A 25,429-nucleotide genomic window follows, 5' to 3' on the forward strand; every position below is an offset into this window, starting at 1 on the left:
CTGGGCTGGGGAGGCATAGCATAATGTCCCCACACCAGCCTTAGTCAGGACTTACAGGAGCATGGCTGTTGTGGGGGCTTCCTCAGCCCGCAGCCTCAAGGAGCTGTCTATGTTGCTAAATGCTATTGTTCCTGCAGCTGATTCTGCATTAATTTTCCATCCATAGCTCCTCTGATTGTCTCTTTCAGTTGCTGCACTCTCATCTGCCTTCAGTGGCTGTGACTGAAGCAAACCAACACAAAACTGTAAGTATGATTACATACTTACACAAGCCTCTTGAAACTCTTCCTAGCCGGTGACTTGCTGGGCTGCTGGACCCTGAGCTGAGCTTGCCACAGTTTGTGCCCGTAGCATTCATCAGAAATGGGACTGCTTACCCTAGCTGTGCTTGGGCTACTACAATTAACATCAACTGAACTACCCAAAGCTCAAACATGCCCTTTCCTGGAACTGGCTTTACACATCATCTCTTTAGACAGAGGTGGTAGCCATGCAAAGACACATCCAGATTAAAAATATTAAGCACTATTACTCTATACAGCACAAACCCCAAAGTTCTAGGGAAAATAACAAGCCCTACTACATTGCCCTTGCTTCCCTTGAAGCACCTCGAGTTGTAAGTGGGAGGCAGGGCAAAATTTGTGCAGCTTATTGTCCTGGTTTAACCCCAGCCAGCAACTAAGTTCCACGCAGCTGCTCACTCACTTCCCCCCCACACACACACCCACCCAGTGGGATGGGGAGGAAAATGTGGGGAAAAGGTATAACTTGTGGCCTGCAATAAGAACAACCTACTAACAGAAATAAAATATAATGATAATAACAATGATTGTAATGAAAAGGAGAGAGAGGGAGAGGAATAAAACCCAAGAGAGAAAAAAAACCCCAAGTGATGCGCAATACAGTTGCTCACCACCACCTGCTGACCAATGCCCAGCCAGACCCCAAGCAGCAATCAGCAGCCCCCAGCCAGTTCCCCCCAGTTCATATACTGGCCATGATGTTCTATGGTATGGAATAGCCCTTTGGCTAGTTCACGCCAGCTGTTCTGGCTCTGCTCCCTCCCAGGAGCAACTCCTTGTGCACCTGCTCACTGGCACAGCTCGGGAAACTTGGAAAGTCCTTGGTTTAGCAACTACGTAGCAACAACTAAAACATCAGTGTGTTACCAACATTATTCTCATACCAAATCCAAAACCACGGCATTGTACTGGATACCAAGAAGAAAATTAACTCTATCCCAGCCATGATCAGGACACTCATGAGTTCTCCATGTTGCAGAGAAGCACGGGACATGCATGTATATGGGCAGACTTCTTTTACTCTTCCACATTAGCTTTCGTAAAAGAATTGTTGAGACCTTTTCTTCTTTATCCTCCAGCCACATCTGTGGCTTAGACACCTCAGTCTCCTCACCCACCCTTCCCAGAATTTAAATCCAAAAACTGGTTTGTCCTAGAGAAGAATTAATACCTCAGTATCCAATTATCCTACAAGTATTTAATCAGAGTGGGTGGCCAGTAAACTTTGATTCTTAGACTATGATGCTCTTCCTTGCAGTCTTAGTCCAACCTACACATAAAATGACAGAGAGGAGGAAAAGCCCAGCCTTACAGTCAAAATGGGTTTTGCATTTTGATACAGAAATATACAGAGGGTTTGTAACTGCACACACAAAGAACACTTTGTACACAGATTCAGTTATGTTCTTCATTGTTGAAACAGTTCTGGAATGTTTTGGTCTCCCTGAGCTGGCAAACATGAAAACATTTGTCCATCCTGTAGTTTTTTTCTTTTAAATTTATAAGAGGAAGCAGCAGAATGGACAAGAAACTATTTCAAAACAGTGTCCCAAAGGAAAAATAGAGTAAGGATAGAGACATAATAAGATGTCAAGTACCATAACTGAAATGGTACAGAAAAAACTTAAGGGAGGTGGTCATAAACAAGTTAAACTGCACTCCTAGCTTCAGACTTCTTCAGGACATCCAGAAACCTACCTCTGTAATGACCCAGTCCTTGGATGTGCCAACATGAAAGCCTCCTGAAAGGGAAGGTTTATAGTAAGACAGTGTAGCATCAGGATGACCTGTTGTCGCCAGGTTGGGAGCTGAGAAAAAGTATTGCCTGCATATTGTGTATGATCACAAAAACATCACCGAAAACCTCCAAGGAAAAAACGCTACCACAGTTTCTAAAATCCTCAATGACATTTATTACACATAACTAACCAAAACAGCTAACCTATTAACCTGTCACCTCTGCAGCTCTTGATCTCCAATTTACCTCTTCACCCTTCTCCTGCTTCCAAATACTGCACTGAACTTCTTCAGGCTCCAAGATGAGTAGTAATCACGGTGCTATTTAATACGACAGTCGGCAGTCTCCTCCCACTTCACCCGGCCTCAGGTGGATTCCTTGACATTAGACTTAAAGCTTCAGATCAAAACACCTGAGTTTGTGAGAATTTTCCAAGTATAATTTTTCCAACTGAAAAGTTGAAGGAGTTCTTAGTACAACCATATAATTCTCCTCAGCTCTAGGATTCTTCAGTCGCCTTTGTCCTACACCATCCTACTTTCTGAATAATGATAAAATATTGTAATTAACTGGACAGATCTGTGAGCCTGGAAGCAAAGGAAAAGTCTGGGACATCCTGGTTTGAAGAGCACTGCTGCTGTTAATGCTGAAGTATTACTAGATTCATTATATTTAATTGGTTAGCTCATGATCTAGCATCTGAAATGAAAAGAAAAAAAGAAAAAAAGAAAAAAAAGAAAAAAAAAAGAAAAAAAAAAGAAAAAAAAAAGAAAAAAAGCATTTTACACACCAGAAAATTGTTGGGAGAATTAATGCCAGTTAGAATGGGGAGGTGATATTTTGAAAGTAACTTGCAGCATAATGAAGTGGTAACTAGGAAATAGTGATAATCATACTGACTTGGGATATGTTGCAAGATAAACCCTTATTTAGTCAGCTAATTTAATGGCATTTTGAAAAACACATTACTCAATTAATGGTTTGACTGAGGAAATACTTTGTGACCATGAATATATACAAAATGCTCCGAATTTGCTGTATTATCACCAGAAAAAAAGGAACTATGGGTTCTTAATGTGTAATAATACCAATCCAATACTGAGACATTAACTGAAATAAAAGATAAAATTAAAAGCTGACTGCCCCTCGGAGCCAGCGCACTTTATCCTCAGTCACTTGGCTGCCACAGTGATGCAGCCGGTGACTATCTAGGGTGACACAAGGCAGCCATTCTAGTGAGATAAAGACAACTTTGATCCCTGGGTTTCTCCAGCTAGAACAACGCAGTGGTGGCTGGTGACAAATGAGCACATGCTCCCAGTCCAGTTGTAGGATACCCACCCCATGGCAGGCTCCCAGCTTACTGTACACAGGAGCCTCTGAGTTCTTGAGGCAGCTTTTCCTAATTCACGGCTGATAAACGTTAGCAGGACAGGACAGGACAGGACAGAAAGCTTGGTTTCAGCTACCGGATCCTCCTACGTGTTGTGTGGATAACTAGAAGACTTTGACCTAAAGTCACCTTGTCCTAGTTTCTAATTCACTTTTATGCAGATGAGATGACAGGATTGAGGCCTAGGTATCCAAACTGGATAATACTTCCTAATACTAGAAATGAAAATCACAAGATGTACTTATCTGAGTAACCATAATTAGGTTTGCTTGCAGGATGAGGCTTATTCTGCATGTAGAAAAGAATGAATCTCTCTAATTCACAGAAAGCAAAATGATAAATACTAATGGAAAGGGGGATGTGCTAACTCTCTTAAAATGTTACTTGAAACTGCAGTGTCCAGTGTGCAGACTGAAATGTCATTTCAAATCATGGGTGTCCCTTTAAGCAAAAAAATCCAACACAGAGAAGAAAGGACTAAGAGGAGAAAGACAGTCGCTGATAAAACACTGCCATCACTTTTCATAAATTATGCCCCAAAATGCTTCACAAAATGGAGCTAACAGAGGAAAACAGAAGAGACCTTTTTATTTTTGTGGCACATTCCTTTGGCAAATGCAGGGTAAGGCCTATCATGTGAGTTGAACAGTAAATGAAGGCCTTATGCTTTATAAAAATTCTCCTATTGTCCCAGGAAGGACGAGAGTCAAACACAACAGTTTCAGCAATGCTCTAAGTCTCATCAATAAAGTTAGCAGAGAGGAATCAGCAGTCTTTGGGCAGGGTGAGAGAAAAATCTCTTTCTCCACACAAAATATAGGCACACTCCTGCTGCACTTCAGACCCGACTTCACTGCACTGTACCAGATTAATTGGACCCACACAATTTAGCAAACAGCGTATGACATCCATCTACCTTTGCTGCTTCAGCATCCTCCCAAAAATATATAATGCAGGATTTTAAATAGTACATTAGCCCAGTTTCCTTTCACGAAGTCTTACAGCGAAGTTTAGGAAAATTCCGAAAGTAGCATATTGATTGCCTCTGGGATTTTCCACTTAGCAATTTAACAGAAAATTACACCCTTACCCAATCTGTGAGGCTTCCATAACCTCCCTCATTAATTTAATTTTCCAGAGTCTAATAAATTTTACCATTAGGCGTGTTTTCTGATATTGCTTCCCTATTAAGCCTATTTCCTGATTTTGCCTTTCAGAACCAGGTGCACTCTCTGTGTGGCATCTGGACGGCACCTCGCACAGAATTCCAAGCCTGCCTGCGCCTGTGCACAGTTAGGATGGAAACCACTATTGTGAATATCCTATTTGCTTTCCTCTTGTTAATTTGGTGTCATTATTCCAAGCGATAGGGCCGGTCTGTGTGACTGGAGCCAGCGGGATCCTCCTGGTGGCTCTGACGAGATCGAGGGAATATCGGCATCCGCATCTGTGCGAGTAGGCGTACGCGAGTCTCACACACTCTTCTCCTTGTCATAACACAGCCTGGCTGCACGGGAGGCACAGGATGATGATGGGCAGGTGTGTTTTCAGTCAGCGGTAGTCACATCATAACAGCCTGGGTCCTTCCTCTACAGGCAACAGGCGAAAGCACTCTTGGCTGTAAAAAACCCGCCACGCCAGGAGCGAACCCAGCACAACTAACCGCACTGGAAGCCTGGCTGAAGGCGTCAAGTGGTGAATCCAATCCCGGCACCGCTGTCAGTGCGCCTGGGCCCTCTGCCCGGCTGGGGTGACCTGCTGCCCGGCGGCGGGCGGCACCGCACCCGGCCCCGGCGACCGGCGGGCTCCTTCCCCGCGGCGCTGCCCGGCGGCCCTCGGCGGCGCCCCGGGCCTGGCTCCGCGCTGCGAGACCCGCTGCCAGACACGGCGACGAGCGCCTGGCAGCGCCAAGCCGAGCCCGTCTCTGGGTCTCGCTACTTTCCGCACGGCCGCGGCCCCACCAGCGTCAAGTTCTGCCCCATCCCCGCCGGCTCTCGGCCTGGGAACGCCGCCCGGTCCCGCCGAACATGACGAGACCCCCCGGCCCTCAGGGGCCCCACGGCCGCCGACGGGGCCCGCGGGCAGCGCAGCGGCCCCGAGCGCCCGGCGGCGGCGCAAGGCCGCGCCGAGAAGCCGCCGCCCGCTCCCTGACGGCCGGCCGGGCACCCCCTGTCCGCCGGGGAGCCGCGGCGCTGGCCCGGGGGCGGGCAGGGGAAGCTGCGGCGGCGGCGGGGCACGGCAGGGGGAGCACGCCCGTGCCCGTGAGGGGAGAGGGGGGCCGGGGACCGGCGGGGGGGGGGGCGCGGCGGGAGGCGGGGGGGCACACACACACAAAATGGCGCTGCCCTCTCAGCCCCTCTCCCACCAGCCCCCCTCTCCGCCGCCCCCGCGGCGGGGCCCGGCGGCGCCGGCCGCCTTCCCCGGCGTGCCGTGTGGCGACGGGCCGGCCTCGGGGTGGCGGCTTACGGCCGGGGCTGGCGGAACAGCCGCGGGGCCGCCTTCCCCCAGCAGGTGGCACCGGGGTCCCGGAGCCGGCGGCGAGCCATTGCGGGCCGCCCTTCGCCGCCGGGCCGCGGCCGCGCAGCCGGCGGGGGGGAAGGCGGCGGCGGCGCTGCCCGGCATCGCCTCCGCGGGGCTCCCCCCGCCGCACCCCGCTTTCCCTCAAAGTTTGAGGCGGGCGGTGAGGGGGGGAGGCTGGAGCCAACTTGTCCCGGATCCCTTTATTCGCCGCCGGAGCCGCCGTCTCCCAGCCCCCGCGTGTTTTGCTGGTTCAACGAGGCGCACCTCGGTCCTACCACCGCCCGGCCCCGCTCCTCCCTGCCCGCACCATGGAGTTCACCCAGAGGAAGAGAAGCAGGAAATCCCAAAGCTTTAAACTGATCAACGAAGGTAAGGCGGGGGCGGGGGGGCGGCCCGGGCTTTGTTCCCTGCCCGGGGGCAACCCCGACTTTTGCACCGGGGGGAGCGGGCGTTACGAAACGCGGTGGCCGCCGCTGCCCCCGGCGCTTCTCCCTCCCCGGAGCGGTTATTTAACTCCGCAATCCTCTGTTGGAACTCCCCGAAACCATCGCACGCCTTTTATTTATTTTTTTTTCTTTACACACCCCCCCTTGTGTTTTTTTGTGTTTTGTTTTTTTTTTTTTTAATTTATTTTCTTGCATGTGTGTTACGTGCTGTTGCAAAACGAAGGCGCCCCGCCGCCCCCCGATCCACCCCAGGAAGGTGGACGTGGGTTTGGGCTTGTTGTTCCCCAACCCCCCGGCAGGTCTTGCAGAAAATAAAGTTGGATCGTGTTTCGTGGTAAATCCTGTTTGGGGGTGGGGGGATAAGGTAAAATCGGGAAGCGAGCAAAAAATAATGACACTTGGGCAGCAACGGACCTTCTTAGTATTCAACTCCTGTGGATTTATTTGGTTTGGGTGGTGGTTTTTTTTCTTTCCCCTCCCCTTGACTGTGTACATCCGCGTATTTCAAAGGCTTGCCGAATAGAGGTTGCTTTATTAAAAATCCACGCAGCTAATTAATTGTTCGTGGGCAGGGGAGAGCCTCTGGCGTGTAACTTGTTTGCTCGGGGTGTGTTTGCTGTTGGAAAAGAGGGTATTTTAAAAGGGATCGCGGGGGGAAATACTTGGATTCATGTCAGGGAAGAAGAAGCACAGCTCTGTGTTTCAGTCTTGGTGGTTGTTTTTTTTTAAATTAAAAAACGAAAAAAAAAATGCCACTGGTAGGCATTTTAACAGGTGGACTTCCCAGCCAGCCCTAGGGATTTATTTTGGTTGGGGATTTAACCCTTCTCTGGCCAAAGAGATCTTTTTGCCCTAACGGATTTGACTTGAGATCTTTTCTCCTTTTGTGTTTCCAAGTATTAGACAGAAATATCTCCATGAAACGCTGTGTGTGTCCTGCATACCAAGTTCAAGGCAGGTGACTGCTTGGGTGTCATGTCACACTTGGTGAAGGGGACACACACGCACGCACGAGTGTCAAGACTTGCTGTCTGAAGAGCCATGTCTTTGCAGGCACTCAGCAAAATCGCATTTGATGCAAAGAAATTTAAAGATGGAAATAAACTCACTTGGTAGGAATAGTAAATAATGCCTGCTGTACTGTTGTAGAGGGGTCTAGAGCATCGCACATACTCCCTGTTAAAAACTAGAGGGGCAGCGACCCATCAGGCTTGTCTGAAACACATTGGAGGTCTGTATGCATTAGCAAACCTATCAAGGATTTAACTTCTACGGACCGCAGGTTTGGTTTGTGGGGGTTTGATATCAAACATGCTCCTGACTCGGAGGCAGAGTTAGTGCAGGTCTGGGCTGGAGCCTGGGGGTGTGTGTGAAAGTGAAACGTGGAAAAGCAAAACTGAAATTGAAGGCATGGTTTTATTTCTGTCCTAATGGAGCTGTAAAATGAATATGTGCACTATCAGAAATAGATGACAATTTTGTCAGTTCTCGGTTGACGCTTGTTAGAGGTTTAGATATGCCCCAATGTATTAGGCAATCTATGTAACCTTGTTTTAATAGGTAAATTCAGTTATGGTACATTATTAGTAATTCTTGTTTTACCTGGGGTCTCTTTTTGGATGTAAAAGTCAAACAGAAAGCTACACTAAAATCACATCCTAGAGAGAAAATTCTGTCTTTGTACTTTGGAGAATGGAGGAGATAAAAATCACATTTTGCATGTGAGTCTGCACTTGCATACTCCTTCTTTTTTTTTTCTTTTTCCTATCAGACTTGATTAGAAAGATAATTATGTATAAATAGTTGTCTCTTGTAATTGGCCTTTGCCTCTTGCAGGAGTCATTCCGTAATGTCACAGTTTAGTGTTTACTGTTGTGAAATTGATACGGATTTTGCAGCGCCTGGACTGTGACATCTGAGGCAGAGGAAGAAAACCAAAGAGAAAAGGGTATGCTGTGTCAATTCGTTGGTAACGCACCATCTGTTAACAATGTGCACCCATACAGTGCTTAATCTGTCCAAAAAACCCCTTCAGAGCACCTACCTTATCGAGATGATCAATCATGACCAGATCGAGAGGAAATCCATTCCTTCACTAAAATGCAGAGTGAAATGTGGTGACTTTAAGGCGGCAGCTGTAGAGCAGAAGAATATTGTGACCAGCTGGATGTATGGAGGGGAGTGCTAGAGAAGAAGGCATGTGTAATCTATATATCTAAGGACCAAGAGTCTGTAAGTCATTTAATTCCTACTTCACACGTATACTTACTCCCAGCAGATCTTGAATGCCCTTGAGAGGATGAAAATGCAGAGTGTGGTGGGTTGACTCTGGCTGGGCACCAGCTGCCCACCGAGCCACTCCATCACTCTCCCTCCTCAGCAGGACAGCTGATGACCATGGAAGGCAGTCAGCATAAATCCCGTAGGTTTAGCCTTATGAAAGGAGCTTTTACTTCCTGGATGTTGTATCTCAGACTTCACCTTTACCCGTTTCACTCGCTGGGCGTGCTCGGTAGGCAGAGGAACCCTTTGTGTGGCACCTTGTCGCTGACCTCTCCAACTCCCTGTTGTGTCTTTTCCCCCTCATTTTCTTTCTGGGCCCTTCTCTTTCTTTTGTGTTGCTGCCTTAGGCTCGATTCTAGTTTACTTGTTGGGTTGTTCCTCCTCTTGTGCCCTCGAGACAGTCGTACTGTACAAATAAACAGCACATAACAAAAAGTTTCACTTCCAGGAGACCTTTCCAATCCTGTAGCTGTTTTGTCAGAGGTGCAGGTGTGCTGCTGGCGGGAGGAGGGGCTGCTTATGCTGCCCTCTGTTTCCATTGTGCCTTTTAAGTGAATTCCCCCAAAGTGCTCTTCCATGATTTAATCTCTACCTTGCTTTTTGCGAGGCAGGTAAACATAACCAGTTTATGGATGGAGTAGCTGAGAGCATTGGGAACTAGGAGGGCGTTAAAGGCGTTAGATGGGAAGGCAGCTGTTTCAAGACACTGAATATATTGTTCAGTCTTGAGCGATTTGCCGATGGACAAAGTGTGTGCCAGTAGTAGAGTTAGAAATAGCATTCAGGAGAGCTGCCGTTAGACATGTTTTTTTCTCGGACTTACTATTCCCTCTGTACACACATGTAAACAAAGCTCTGGTTTTACTGAACACCTGCCTGAGATTACAGTAGAGACCTTCACTGCAAAATATTGTTATTTGAAATAGAAATTCAGCAGTAAATCTTGTATTTGTTGTGTTGTTTGGGTTCGGTTTGTGGGTTTGGTTTTTTTTTTAATGCTGTAACATTTCTGAATAGCAGATACTAATGCTTATTCTTAGGGTCATCAGAGACGTTAGTTTCTATAGGTGAATATCCTAAGGTGTCCCTGATCCTCCTTTCTTCAGAATTCAGAGGCTAGTGGCACCAACATGAATCTGTATAGCTGAACAGTGCAGCCCTAGTGCATGTTGCTGATTTTCTTGATTGAGGTGAAGTTTGAAAGTTTCCCTTGGTCTCTGGGAAGGTAAATTTTTCATTATAAATCTGCTTTCCATCTGTAAAGCAAGAAGCCAGATAATTGGCATCTGGTGGGATAATTTGCTGTGAAAATGAACACAGTAATTTAGGGCAGGCATAGCTATTCCCTAAAATCTGTGAAATATTTGAGCTGAGTCTCTCCAGTGTGAGCAAAGTTTTTTTAGGAGGTGCTGATACAGAGCACATTTTCTGTGGTTAATTTGATGTACATGAAATAAACTGCAGATATATTGATAAATTACGTAGTAAAACTGTAGCAATGTGTTCAGTGTTCATTTTTTCCAGATCACTTGAGTTCTAATTTTTTTTATCGTTTTTCATTCCAGATTACCATCATGAGATATATAAGATCTCTGACTACAGCAATGATGTTAATGGGGAGACCAAAGAAACACAACCAGTTTTTTTAGGTATGTGCTTGTGTTGATTAATTTCCGAGCAACATAGCGTGGCCATTTGCAATTAGGGAGGAAAAAAACCTCTATGCAAGCACAGGAAGCGCCTGCCATTGTTTAATATGACATTCTTTTCAAGACCCTTTTATTCTACGAATTGCCAATATATCCTTTATTAACACTGCTAAAAGTTGTAATTTCAGACATAAATGTTTATTAGTGTCTACACACAGTGCTAATTATCACTCACTCAGAGAGCCAGATGCTGACTCTGCAGTTTTGCAGCTCTGTGCTCACCCCATTTACATTGCATATTCGCTGGCATGCTTCACTGGCAATAGTTTGTGTAATTGGGGTATTACATCTTTGACATCTGGATAACAGAAATTCAATTTCCAGGAAGCTGCTATTTGTTTGGTTTTGCTTCTGCCTTGGGTGGGATAGAGGATTAATGTGCTGTCTTAATGTAATGTCCTTTCACCTCTGTAGCTTGCCTGCTAATCCTGCCATGGCAAAATTAAATTAAATCAACAGTTAAAAATGTGTAAAGAAAACAGAAGTAATATAGAGTCTGCAGCATGATATATACTACAGCATGATAGGACTGGTTATCGGCGAACTTTAGCTTTCTGGTCTGTGTGCCTTTTGACCCATGTAACTCCCCAGCTCAGCATCAGTCCCGAGTGTGTGAATCAGCACCTGAAGTCATCCTGCATGCAAAATGCCTTTTGTTTCCTTAGTTCGTAGTGCCACAGCCTCTTCTAGAGGTCAGCAGCAAATGAGAGGGAACAGGAGAATGTCTGGGGCGGTGTGGAATCTTTTGATGGTTGGAATATTTACACAGGGGTGAGAGCTGCATTCAGTTCCCTTCTCAGCTTCTTGCTGTTAGGCTTTTGAGCAAATATTTCTTCCCTGCACCCATTTCTGGGGAGAACTAAAGGTGGCTGCGGTGCTTTGTGTTTGGATTTCGTGTTCTGGAAGCACTTGTGGTGAAGTCTGATAAACCTGAAGGAGTGAGCTCCACCAGAGGTTTACATAGAATGCTTTCTCTTCCAACCCTAAATCATGATAAAGCTTTGGCAGGAGTTAGGCATCTAGCTGCTTTTAGCCAGGATGCTTCTAAGCAGGAAGTCTGTACTTTGACGTCTCTGCCATGAGTCAGGCCAATTGATTTTGATTTCAGTTTGGCTGTGTTGTCTTCAGATTTGTTTTGGGTTGGTTTTTTTTTCGTGAGTATGCCCAGCTTTTCATTGTGACTGAATGTGCTCTGGCATTTAAGTGCCTAGAGTTCACCTATTTCAAGAGCTGGTCAGAATTTAGAGAGTGAGTCCTATCAAGGATGTTCCTTACCAGGTACTGAAGCATAGAGCTGCAGTCCTGGGAGCCCACCTTTAGTTGCTATGAAAAGAAAAAGATGCCATTTCCTTGCTGACTGTCCAACTTCCAGATCTCCTCAAGGAGTGCTGGTTTTGACAAGGCTGAGTGATGTATGACTGTGCAAGATGTGTGGATGACTTTTTTTTTTTTTTTTTTTTTCTTTGGGGGTTTGGGTTCAATTCAGTAAGTTACTCGGAGCTCACATAACCTTCTCCACTTTATCTTCAGTAGGTTATTTTGGTGTCCGCTTTTATCCAGATTCCTAGTGACAAAGGCACTGATCTGAAATGTAGAGAAAGCAGTAGCAGGGACTGAACTCAACTGGAAGCACTTGAAATCTGGGCTCCCATCTTTTGGCAGGGATCTGGGATGAGTGGTGTTTGGCATTCCAGGTTTCCTTTTAAAAAAAAATAATCACATTGCATAGAGGAATATTCCATTGTGCTTCAGGGCTGGTGGGATCACAACACTTTCCCCAGCTCAGAGTCCTGTCCACTGTGAAGGAGTTTCAGCGTATAATTGCCATTTCATTTGATTTTATGCCAGAATTCATCCAAGAAGGATGTTCACTCCAACTTGTTGGTTTAGACTTAAGTTTATTCTCCAATTTAGGTTTGTTCTCCAATGCAACTGACCCATGGGGTCAGCTGTTGAAACCTCAGTGTGATGCAGCCTTTAGTATGTGAATAGCTGCTAAGGTGCATCATTAAACTATTGCCTTTAGAAAAGGTGAAATGTTAATGCCAGTATATAAACGAAACGAGCAAAGCTTTGTTGTGAATGGGATGTGCATATGTTCTGGTTGCACAGTGCAGAACGAGGAAGTCAAATTGAAGAGATGCACTGTCAAGAAGAGGGGAGCTTCTAGGGTAAATGAGTAAATCGGAAGAACCCAGTTTGTTTAACATGCAAATAAATTAAGGACCAAACATCAGGAAAGACCTGTTGAACCTAGATGGCCTTTTTTGCACTGGCCCAGATGGGAAAAATATGACTTTGTCTAAATGTAGGCTGAAAATTGGAGGAAGCTTCAGCGCAATTAGAGGAATGTTGTACTGGACGTGAGCTTTGATGGTTGTAATGGTGTAAAGTCCAACTGCTTTTGGAATGGAGCTTGATAAGCTTGGGAAGTTTGCTGGTGTGATGCAGTGCTGGAGTGGGAGATGTGGTGGCTTGTCCTCTCCTCCCATCCTTTGTTCTGAGATGGTAAACAAGAAGTCACATTCTTCTAGATGAAGGACATACTAAACACAGCCTTTACAAAACTGGGGGGCGGAGAGGAATCTTCCTACTTTATTTTGCAGATGAGAACTGGCTTCTCTTTTGTTTTGAAGGGGAAGGGCTTAGTTACCTGATACCAGGAGAGACTGCTCAAGCTGAAAAGGAGGAGGCAGCCCAGAGTAGAGTGCTTGTACCTCAGATATGGACAAGATTTAAGACAGACCCGTCTTCCACTTTTGCCAATTATCAGCATAAACCTTCAGTCACAGGGCTGCTTACCCCAGACTCAGAAATACAAGCCCATGAGAAGGCTGTACACCTATGTCTTGTGGACGATGTTGGTTAAACCTAGCCTGTCTATAAACAAGAATATCTTTTGCATACACCACATTGGTTTTTTTCAGTCTTAATATTTTATTATCATCACAAAAAAGCAGAAATATAATGTACCTCCAGACTGAGTGTTTTTACAATGCTTTCAACTTGAAATTCAGGCTCTATGTTTGAAAGGTTAATGTAGAAAACTAATTATATTATCCTGGTAATCAAATGTGTGATGAGACATTTGTCTGTGTAATTAACAGTGAAGAACTTTTATAGTTTCATAAAATCGAATGCTACGCACAGTGTGCTTGGAGCATTTGTTTTGAAGAGATGTCCAAAACAGAGATGTTTATGACTGATATAAAGTGGAACTGAAATGTACTGTAATGCAGGTGTCTGTGCGTTTTACAGCATTTTGCATTGTTGAAATGGAAGGCAGCAGATTAATAACTTTGCTATGCCATGGTAAAAATAAATAATGTGTTCGTGGAGCAGGGGAGCGATGCATAAGTTACTCGCTAATTTCAAGAATTTATTCCGTCCTAGAAATAATATCCTTTGCAATTTATTCACAGAGAAAAAGTTAACATAAGTCTGTAAAGTTACTTGTTACTTTTTAGTAGAATTATATCCCAAGTCTTGATTGTTGCAGTAGTAGCTTCTATAATTAAGACTGCATAAAAGTTTATGTTTTCTGCAACAATCTAACTTTGTAAAGCATTTCTCTTTGGGGCTGAAGCATGATCTTGACCTGGGATTTTCCAATAACTGGGGGAAGTTGTTGCATATCTGTTATTACTTTTTTAATTATATGACCTCATTAATATATACATTGATGGAACAGTTGCTGACTTAACCTTTCCTGAGTGATTTAGTTATTGCAGTGTGGCATGAAGGCGAGTGACTTGGGCTTCTGTATCTCTTCCTGATGGGTGTCTTGAAACTGTTTCACCAGACTCTACAAAAGAGTTATTTTGTGGTGGTGGTGACCAGGCCACCTAAGCTGATCGAGCTTCCAGAGAAATATCCCCCCAGATCCTGAATGGTCCCAAGGTCTGATTCTTGTTGTGATTCTGCAAATTGCTTTACTTACGTTAGTGTTTGTGATGCTTATTACTGTTCTGTGTCTTGTCATAGGCAGGGGTGTCGATCAACCCACGTACTTCCATGCTTGGTTTGGGAGTAGGGGGTCTGGTTTGAGGGTGATCTGGTTTTCCTGCAAATACAATCTTAGTGCTTTGTGTGGTGACATGAAGATGCGTAAGTGCTCTTAAAAGGTGTTTTAGAGTACTGCAAAGATGCTTCACTTAAGACAGCTTAAATGTCCCTATGTTAGCTTAGGGTAGTTAAAGTCCCCAGCTCATAACTCATGTTGCTTGTGTGATGCTCTGACATTGTTCATGACAGCTGCTCTCCCTGCTGACTTGGGGTCTAGGTTTTTAATTTGCAAAGCGTGTTGTTGCCCGTGTTACTTGTTCAATGTAGGTTCTTATATGCTAGCAAAGGCTGGGCATCGCTTGTTTGAGAAATGCGGGCTTGCCGCCTTGATTTAGCTACGTGATGCCCAATTCAGATTATACACAGGGCAAACACAACAAGTTTCCACGTGATTTGGGAAAACTTTGATCTGGTAAGGAATCATGCACATGGCTCCTCTATTTTCCTCATGCTGACCTTCACAGTCTTCTCTTTCACGACCACTTGTAGTGCAAGGTGACAGTGGCAAAAATACTTTCAGTTTTGAAAGTTACAGTTTGGTGGCATGTAATTTTTGCTGAGGAGGGATGCATAGCTCCCTTCTAGGATAACTGTCTTTGAAGGAAATGCTTGAATATGATGTAACATTCAAAAAGGTGTTTTTTGAAAACTCACCAGGCTGGTGAGTTCAGCCTGGCTGTGCAGTGAAGGCATGTGCCCTGCATGCATGTGCCTCCCAGTTCCTTGAGCTGCTCTGAATTAACCCTTAAAAAAAAAACTTCAAACACAGCAGCCGAGTTTTGCTGGCCCTCTTCCAGGAAGGGCAGCATTCAAGTGGCATCTAGTAAACTGGTGTTCAGTACATTTGGTTATATAACCCATTGCAATTATATATTATTTTTCTTTGAGCATTCAAGCCATACACATTGACTTCTACTTTTCCTCACCTCTGAAGCCTCCTTCCCTTACATACCAGGCTGATGTCAGCTCACATGTGCTTGTCTAGCTGTTTGGCACTGCTCTTCCTACCCTCCTGAAAGCTCCTGTACTCATGCACCAATTTCAGCCTAGTTTGACACAAAGGTGGAAATCTCTGACATATGAAGTACCTTGAGTACACAGCCTGATGCAGGAAAAAAGCCTTGTTTGTATAGGCAAGAAGGGAAAAGTTTCCATACGAGTTTCATTTGCGTGAACACAACACAAAAAATAAATTAGACACTAATTCATAGAAAATCAAACTGTATTAAAAAAGTCAATTACTCATGAGTATTTCCCAAAACATATGGGAAATATAAATGTTAAAAATGAATAAATTAGTTGCAAAACATTGGGCTGAAAGAACATTATGGTTCATTGTTTATATAAGTCAAGGGAAGAAATACAGACAGCTGTCCAACCTTAACTCTGTTCACTTATTTATACACTTTAAAACAATTACATTAATTACAGATATGGTCACCACTTCTCTAATACTGGAATAAAATTAATATTTTAACATATGAGTGTGGTTGCATATCATGTTATAATTCTTTGTAGCGGTGTGATAATATTTGACAAATTACTTGGGAAAAGTATAGTAAGTTATTTGTGGGCAGTGTGGTATATTTATATTAAGTTTAATAAACATAATAGTGAAAAGATGGTCAGGCATCTAGGGGCAAGGAACGGAATTAATGGACTACCAATAATATTTTGTTAACTGGAGTTGTTTACAGGTCTGTTGCTTCAGACAGGTGCACGCTTAGCATGTGGATGCTACTTCATCCTAGACAGTTCTGGTTTACATTTGTGTGTTTAATTTTTTAACATTTTTACAGCTTTCAAAGCAGGCAGTTTTTATGCTGTGCACACTTTCAGTAAGGAAAGAGATTGAAGTGAATTTTGGGGTGATTATTCCCTACGACTATTTAATGTAGTATTTATGAAAGGGCTTTGTTTTGCTTTTTTGTTGTTATTTTACAAGATTGCAGTCAGGCCATGTGGAAAAATAGGTTGTATATAAAGGACCATCTTAAAAACAACTATTTTTAAAAATTATTAATGTGTTTTTGTTATGACTATTATAATCTTTACATAGAAGTTCCTAAATAGATCTGTAATTTGCTGTGCTTATCTATTTTGAGTAATATTTTGTAAGTATTTTAGTGTTTTGCAAGTAACTTCCATGGTTTCAGGTAAAACCAAAGGGATTACATGGGCAATCCAAATGGCAAATCCTATAGCCTGCCCTTCAGAGGCATCCTCATCTCCTCGGGGGTAGTGAGGACCCCAGCTATGTGTGCAAGGAGAGGCTGAAACATGCACTGCTCCTCTCAGGCCTCAGCATCTGTCTCAGGGGGCTTTTCACAGATAGGTAATGCAGATTTTTATGTAATAAACTGGGTTTTTTTCCCAGTGCTTGATTATCCCATTTGGCATTTAAAAAGGGAGTCTGTCTTTTCCAAAGGACATAGTAGTTTAAGCTGTTTGGTTTTCTCTGTGCCCCAGCTTCCTTTTTTTTTTTTTTTTTTTTGTCTTCTCTCTTCATTTTTAAATTACATGGTTATCATCTGTGGAAATCATCAGTGGAATAGCTGATAACAAAATGCTATCATTGGGCTCTAGAGCTAATAGACAAATGAGATAACCAGGGAGCAAGAAGTTAAATCTGTTACTGGTCTTGTGCCTGCCTGCAAATTCAGATGGTGTAGTATCAGCTACTCTCCACTCCTGTCGGGAAGGGTGCTGCTGTCCCTAGCTCAGCCAGTTGCAAATTAAAAGCTGTAAAACGTCATAACTGGGAGAGGGGCGATGTAAACTTGCACTGAAGACTTAAGTCAAGCTTATAGCCTGTATGTTTTTAATGGCCTTCCTTACAAAACAGAAGATACACTTAAATAAACGAACCAAAAAAACCTAAAAACCCAACCAACCAACCAAAAAACCCCACCAAAAAACAACAACAAAATCTGAATAGAAGAATCCCCCCCCAAAAAAAAAAACAAACCCCAGCCAACAAACAAGTTCATAAAGGGTGAATCTCCCTGTTTTAAGCAGGGAGCTACCTAAACACAGACATGCTTACATGGGATGCAAGTTCAGAGTTTGTTGTAACATAAAAACATAAAGCATAAACAGAAATACCTCTATTTGGAGGTAAGTATGCTCATGTCACTGCTTAGGAGGACTTCTGTATGAACTAATAAGGGACCAGAATCAAGGCTGAATAAGCTCAATTAACATTAATACTTTATGTAGTTGGGTAAGGGAAATTTAATCTGTCCAACAACACGTCACCCGACCAGCCGCGTAGCATGCAGCCACTACACCCGCCAGGGGGAGGTGAGCGGGAAGCTTTTCTGATGTTCGGAAACATTTTGCTGCCAAATACAAATCCAAACTGCCAACTTTGAACTCTGAGAGCTGACAGTAAGGGGTTGCTTCATGCTGCGGTGTGGTGGGAGCATTTGGAGCCTGGGTATGGGCAGGTAGAGCCACGTGCAGGAGGGAGGCGGTCTTCCGAGTACAGGTCTGAGTATCATGGTAGTTGGAGTCTGGTGGTACTCTGCAGCTTCTTGAGGTTGGGAATTACAAAGAGTGAGCCTCTGGTTGGGTTGGGGCCCAAAAGTGTCATTTTAAAGGAATCAGTGCTGCAATTTGTTAATTAAATCACACCCGTGCATATAAATCCACAGGCAAACTAACAAAATAAATGCAATGCAGAACTTCCTTGCAAAAGGTTTTTCTCGACGCTGTAGCTGGGGTGGAATCAGTGCTGGAGTATTACTGTACAGGGTTGACGGATATATTTCTAAGTTTGGACTAAAAGCTTTCTTGCAAACGGCCCATCCTCCTCACTGGGCTGGGGGGGCTGGAGCCAGCTGGTGCTGGCCCAGGGCACCAGTGTGCCAGGTCAAGCGGGAGATGCTCTGATTCAGCAGAGGCTGGAGCGGATTGTGCAGCTCATCTCCCCTTCTGCTTGTTCACCTCCCGGAGCAAAAACTCCCTCTTCTGGGTACTGCATGGCCCTGGGTGCACCGGGCTTGGAGCCTGTCCCAGCCACGCTGAGCTTGGCCCGTGCCAGGGAGGGGGTTGTTGCTCTTTTAGCTCTCTGGTTTAGCCCGCTACCTAAGCGTGCACCTAAGTTTAGGCAACTGAGTGGTTGTGCTGAGTTGATAGTGATTCACATGCCTGGCATTAGCACACTTTCCAATATCTTGTTGAACCAGAGATGATGCACATTGCATGCTGATTTTTGGAGGGCTGGGTTTTTTTTTTTTATTCTGAAGTTTCCTTTGCACTGTTGCTTTGCCAAAGATAGCTTTCTTTTGGAAAATGCAAATGTAAATAGGGTAAAGGATACCAAGTATTACTGTATTAAGTATACTATAAAGGAAGGTTGATTCATCAATTTCTTGATCTTCGTTACTTCATTTGCTTAGGATGTTTGATTTTTCTATTACCAGTAAAAATACAGAATCTTCTTATTTCAGAAGTGACTATGAACACTCCTTATTACTAGTGAAATGTAATGTATGCTTTAACGAGCAAAATACCTACTATCTGCCCAAGACGCATATATTCATTGTGCAATCAGCAGTTTCGTACGTAAAATTAATACTTAAATGGTGCCAGGAGTATTAAAGTATGTAATTGTTATTATTTAAATGCCTTGAATTTATTTGGAACAGTCACATTTTTCTTGTATATATTTTCATTTTGTTTTCGTAATCTGCATTTTTAACACATCCAGCAGTTAGTCTATACACGGTTATGCACGTATTAGCTGCTTTTAATATTACTGTATTATACAGGAATAAAGTAAAATTCTGTGGACTAAGGAACTGATCCTGTTCATTAAAATCAATAGATGTAGTGTTGCTCTGTGTATGTGTGGTGTGGTGCTTTTTGTGATTTATTTATTCTTTCTAGGATCTGTCCTTCAGCATATAGCAAACTGACATACAAAGGATCTGATCCTTTAGGCTTTACTTGGGGAAAATATCCACTGATGTCAACGCCTGAATAGGATCAGTCTTTTAGTTTATTTGAAACTGCTTTAGCTAATATTATTTGCTTCTGGAGAAATATCTTAACTCATCAAAGCTTTAGAAATAGCATCAAGAAAGCCAAGTTCAGCAGGTCTTTCAACCATGAGAGATGTCAACCATCGCTGCGTTAAAGCATAGCCTGTTACGTACCAATGACCCCTCAACTATCTCTTTTTCGTTCTCGTCTTTATTTATTTATTTTTGTACTCTAACTCTTACTGGCATCTAAAATCACTAATCTCTACCCATTACCATTTTTGCTAATTTATAGTGATAACTGTGGCTCTGTTTTCATTAGGAGATGAAAGCCGGGAAATTAAAAAACAAATTACAGGGATGAGAAGATTCCTGAATGACAGCACTGGAAGAATCTATCAACGAGTTGGCAAAGAAGGAGAAAAACTGAAGGAGGAGCCCCAAGATTTAGACTTAGCCTGGGCCCAGCGCCTGAATCCCCCTGCAGAGTCCCAGGCGAGCCTTCATCCTTCACAGAGCAGTGCATGGAATGAATTACCACCCCAAGCTAGCCATTTTTCAGGGCAATACGGAACTCGATCCAAAACGTTCCAAAATCAAACACGAACCGTGGCGTCCAATGGTATGATCTGCATTAGATACTGAGAATAATACTTTTTTTTTCTTTTCCTCTCCTTGTACTGTACTAAATTTCTGCCTTTGTTGTGATGATATATTGTACCGCTGCACTGAAAGCAGTTATAGTTCAGAGTCTACAAAATGAGCACAGTTATCACTTTGAAAAGGTGTGAAAGTGGGCACAGTGCATTCTGCTACCATCTGTCTTAGCTTTTAAAATGGATTCCTGGTGATAGGGCAGAATTACTCAGTGCTGTTACAGGCTTAATTTCTGTACAGTACTTATTAAAACAGCTTTTGCCATTGTTATTAAATTCATAGCTAATTAAATGTCAACCTCTACCACTCCTCTTTGCAATGAGTAATGTAGCACTGTTGTGCCACCACTTGCAGAGCAGGATTCTACTGACTTCCATAAGGGGATGGCATCAGCCTTATAACTGACCGCTGAACTTCAGGTACAAAATCCTATCACAGCCTTAGGCTTTATTCCGATGGGACCATTGGAGAAAGTGATGATGGTGTCTACCTATGAACAGCATGTACTAGACCACGGTCCATCTTGTACTGGCAGAGAATTCTGCCCAGAAGTAGATGGCAGTGTGCTCTTAAAATACGTTTCTGTTGTTATTTTAAGTCCCAGAGAACGGATAACTACCAGATTCCTGAAGGTCTTCTTTAATGATCTAAATTCAATTCAGGAAGTTTTTCTCCTGATACTCAGCACCAAATTTAGCTGGGGGTGTGGGTGGTGGTGGGGTGCATTTTAAAGGGGTACCTCAGTTCTAAATTCAGGAAAATAAAAAATTGTGAGGCTGCATCTGAAAACATTATCAATTTCCAGTTGATTCTGAAGGTATTCATAGCTCCCAGTAGGAGTATCTGCTGTGTATCCTTCTCTAAAGGCATACAAGTTCTCATTGCTTTTAACAGTTAAAAAGAAAAATACTGATACTATTCTCAGTACTGTCCTTTAGGAAGTATTGTCACTGCACTAAAAAACCTGCAGCCTTAGGTTTCCCCAGATTGACTGTTTCTCTGTGGAGGCAATGATTTACACAGAGGTACTGACTGACTTGGAGAAAGGTGTTGCAGTAAGTCATGCTAGTTTTATTTATTTTTTAATTACCAAAAAAAAGGAAATAATTCTGTGGTTTTGAAAGGTGCAGACCCAGGGGAGAGGGGAAAACACTTGATGGGATTTAGCATCCTTGTCTAAAACTTTGCTCTCAAAATTCCACCATAACAACGTCCTAAATGTGGAAGGACCTGAAACTCATCAGATGTCTGCCTCTTTGCCCTGAGAGTCGCTGGGCGCCAGCTGGGACAGTTCTCTACGTGCACAGAAGTGCCCAAGCCTGCACAGATTAGGTGCCCGCTTCCCCGATCCAGAAAGTAGGTGGAGCAGCACCTCTATCCCTGCAGGGGCCTGATTCAGCATGTGAGCTAAAACATGTTGACAGGATTTGGCCCCATATGCAAGAAAATGTCAGCGCTTTTAATCTTTCCTAGGAGGAGGAAGGGTTTAGCTGATTTGTAATCTCTTATAGGTTAGAATGATCTGTGAGACAGTAGAAGGGTTGGGTTGAGTGACCTCCCGGGCTGGACAAGAGGAATGCCCAGGCTCCCAGCTCCTGGGGACGTGTACCGGGAGGCACCTTCCTCCCCTCCCTCTGCAGCTGTTCTGTTACAGAGAGGAATGCAATCTTGTTGGTTATTACATAAAGCTGGGTGTGGGCACTCTCCGCTGGCCACCTTTGAAAAGATGGTCTGCGTAGCTCTTTGGTTCAAGGTGGCTGCCTCCCGTGGGGTGTTGCAATCCTGCCAGACAGTTCTGCTGCTTTGGTTCACAAGCCTGGTCTCTAGGGGAGGAAACTTTCCATGTATTTCTGGGCTGTGAGCAAGCTCTGAAACTTCTCCGGGTGGAAGAAGCAGCTCTTCTGGGCGGCCATTGTAACATGCCTGATTCCTCCCCAAGTCTTGCACTGGGAGCCTGAACATCTAACTGAGTATTTAGATGTTGTTCAGAGGATGGACAAAGTCCTTAAAAGCTTGAGTGTAGAAATACTGAACAATGCCTCAAGGGAGATAGTACTCCTTAGTACTTACCATGGTGTACTTACCAGGGTCCAGTGGAGGGCTGTGAAGATGATGATGGGGCTGGAGCATCTCCCTGGTGAGGACAGGCTGAGAGAGCTGGGGCTGTTCAGCCTGGGGAAGAGAAGGCTGGGAGGGGACCTGATCAGTGCATGCAAATACCTTAAGGGCGAACGCCGAGAGGGGGCTGGGCTCTTTTCAGTGGTGCCCAGTGACAGGACAAGGGGCAACAGGCACAAACTGCAACACAGGAAGGTCCATCTGAATATGAGGAAGAACTTCTTTACCTTGAGGTTGGCAGAGCACTGGGACAGGCTGCCCAGAGAGGCTGTGGGGTCTCCTTCCCTGGAGATATTCAAACCCACCTGGATGTGACTGTGCAGCCTGCTCTGGGAGAATCTGCGTTAGCCAGGGTTGGACTAGATGGTCTCCAGAGGCCCCTTCCAGCCCCAACCAGTCTGTGATTCTGTGCTTAAACTCATCAGAGCAAAACTGTTCAGATAGGAGGTAAGCTTATTACCTGGGGCTGTCAGGCCTAGGTCATCACTGGGGAGATGTCCAGGCATCTAAGCAGGCAGTCTGAGTCCAGAAACTGTTTCTGTCCATTGTGTATAGAGGGAGCCAAGATACATGTTGAAGAGTCTCTGAATTACTCAAATTTGAATGTAATAGGCATGCTACATCCATCTAATAGTATAGTTATCTACTCACAAGGCAAATGTGGTTCAAGGAGAGGCTGGAATGGATGTTTAATAGGTGCTGGTGTAGAAAGCAGTTGTGAAAAAGGTACTGGCAAAAATAGACAAAGAGAGAAAAGGACGAATGTGGAGAGTATAGGCATTGCTGCAACAGGGGAAGAGTAGAAGCATGCTTGCAAAGCAAAGGGATTTTTTCCAAACCAGATTTAAGGTGGCAGTTCCACAAGTCAGGATGTTGGGTAGACGTGTGACCCACTGTGTTTAGTGGGAGCCTCTTGGGGCTACAAACAGTGAGTAGCATGTCTGCCCTGTTAGGGCCAACAAACTCATAGAGTCCATCTAAAAGTTTTTAGGTTTGTTTCTTGTGTTCTGTAGCAAATCCAGCAGCGATGCAGCAGCTGAATTGCTTTTTGGTTATGTCAAGATCATTTTCAATGGATTACGCTTGCATGCTTTTCGAATACAAACTTGTGGTAGCAATGTTACACCAGGTGAATTCGCTCTCAGCAGAGCCAGCTGCAAGAACCAGTGTCTTGGGCTACTTGCTGCTCACACAGGGGAAGCAACTAATGTATTTGTGTCATCTCCTTCTCTCAGTCATGCAAGCTGGTATCAAATTTGCCTGCTGGCTAGCTTCCAAAAGAGAGGGAGATGGCTCTTTAAAGACTCCTTCATAAAAATAAGAAGTCTGTTCTCCTTTTAAAATTAAAAATTGATTTATAACAAGTTGAAAAGGGTTGCTTTTGTCCTCTAAAAATGATAAAGATAGTACTTGGAACAATGACTGAGAACACTCTACAAGATGTTTCTTACAACACAGTAACTGATCAGAGGAGGGAGGATAGAAAGAAAATAAAAAATCCTCATGAATATGTATGAAGTCAGTAGAACCCTGCTTTGATTTGAAATATGGGTGGTCTCTTTTCCCATTTCCAGTACCTATGGTAGATTTACATGGGTAATTTCTATCAGTGCTAATGGGGATTATAATGTAAATCCCCCATGCCTCAATGGGAAAACAGACCCTTTGGTTTTCCATCAGGAGCCTGCATGCCTGCGTGCTTTTGTTACGAACATGTTATATTACAACAGGAAAGATGTACAGGTATTTACTGATATAATTTGTCTAAGTTTTCACGTGCAATTCACCACCATGTAGAGTCTTTGTTAAGAAAGAAACAAAAGCCACCAGCCCTGCCTCCCACTGTAGTCTTTCAGATACTGTTTCTAGAAGCCCACTAAAATGTTGGATTCTGATTAAGAGAGAGGATAGGCTTTATCCCAAGGAGCTTTATTAGTCTAAAACAATTGAGAAAGCGCTAGAGGAAGGATGTTGTTAATATGTATTTGTCTTCTGTTAATAAAACTCTCCTAATTTCCTGGGACCCCATTTCTGGGGTATCTGCTTGTCTTACTGAAAGGTACAAAGTTACACTGATGCGATTAAATTATAACTAGTCTTGAAACTGCTCTACTTAAAAGTCTACCTTTAACAGATAGGTAAAGGGTGTTGGTGGAGCCAAGGTGAGGGATTCTGAGTAACCTGCTGCAAACCGAAAAAAAATATTATTTTGTTTTCTCTCTGTACCTGTAACAATGGGCTGAACATTGGAGAGCTTTTATGGACCATTGAAAAGATAAAATCCCATCCATGCCCCAAGGAGCTTTCAGTGAATAGGCAGTGTACAAAGGAAGGGTGAGATCAAACTAGGCAGTCCTGTCCTACTGAGTCAGTAACCTCTTTGTTTTAATTTGAGACTTAGCCTGTTTTCCAGGTAACACTTTGCTCTTTAGAAGTTGTTTTTACAGCTGAAACCTTGGAGAAAAGAAGCTGGTGGAACTATTGCATTTGCATTTGCTAGATTTGAAGAGATTCTTAAACTACTCCATTTAGCTTAATGTAGTATCAACAGGTTTATCCATGGATGATGTTTTAAAAAAACAAAATTTGTAATTGCAATAGTGTGGACCATCTAAATATCTGAGGAAAGAAGGAGAGAGACACCTGGAAGATGTGACCAATCTTTAAGTGATGCATCAGTTTAGCTTCACAAGTATCTCACTTTTGGGAGAATGACCACCAGTTTGCTTAAGCCTGATAGATGTTGCTTCAGAGCTGAAGGACTGAATGGAAGAAGGTAGAGAACAGGTGCCTGGCAAGGGAGAGCTGAGGATGGAGGGACACACTGGAAGAACTGGGAAGAGGTGGGAGCAATTGAGCAGTGGGCAGATTTTCAGCCATTTCAAATGAGGATTGAAGTCAAGGGATCTGTGCAGGTTTGACATCAGGGAGCTCTGATGAAAGAACACAAACCAAACCTAAAACGGTATTAATAAACTGGTTTGGCTTCAGAGAAAAGCTAAAGTAATAATGAAAAATGGGAGGATTTATGAGGGAAGATTAAATGAGTTGCTTACGTTCACTTTAGCTAGGTAATGATTAAAGGGCACCTGATAAGTGTCAGGCTATGGAAGAAAAAGGGAAATACACGCTCTGAAGTCCACCACGTGTCACCAAGCAAGATGATTTTTGTTAGATCCGTTTTTATCTATCTTCATAAAATGATCATCT

At 43.8% G+C, this 25,429-nt stretch overlaps 1 protein-coding gene across 7 annotated transcripts in view; it reads left to right on the forward strand.

The window, feature by feature from the left end:
- Window positions 1-5,894: 5,894 nt before the first annotated feature.
- BEND7 (BEN domain containing 7) overlaps window positions 5,895-25,429 on the forward strand; it is a 49,129-nt gene continuing 29,594 nt past the window's right edge. Inside the window, exons 1-3 of one of the 7 annotated variants that reach the window (XR_005104393.1) lie at window positions 5,908-6,322; window positions 10,248-10,331; window positions 19,767-20,066. Coding sequence is in view for 2 of the 7 variants with exons in the window: in XM_037388698.1 (XP_037244595.1) it covers window positions 6,262-6,322; window positions 10,248-10,331; window positions 19,767-20,066 (445 nt within the window). In the remaining 5 variants the exon portion in view is untranslated. Of the gene's footprint in view, window positions 6,323-8,706; window positions 8,822-10,247; window positions 10,332-19,766; window positions 20,067-25,429 lie in introns of those variants that run through there. The other 6 variants (XR_005104396.1, XM_037388698.1, XM_037388697.1 and 3 more) reach the window with 6 other exon arrangements.

The sequence above is a fragment of the Falco rusticolus genome, chromosome 5 (assembly GCF_015220075.1).
Source record: "Falco rusticolus isolate bFalRus1 chromosome 5, bFalRus1.pri, whole genome shotgun sequence".
NCBI lineage: Eukaryota > Metazoa > Chordata > Aves > Falconiformes > Falconidae > Falco > Falco rusticolus.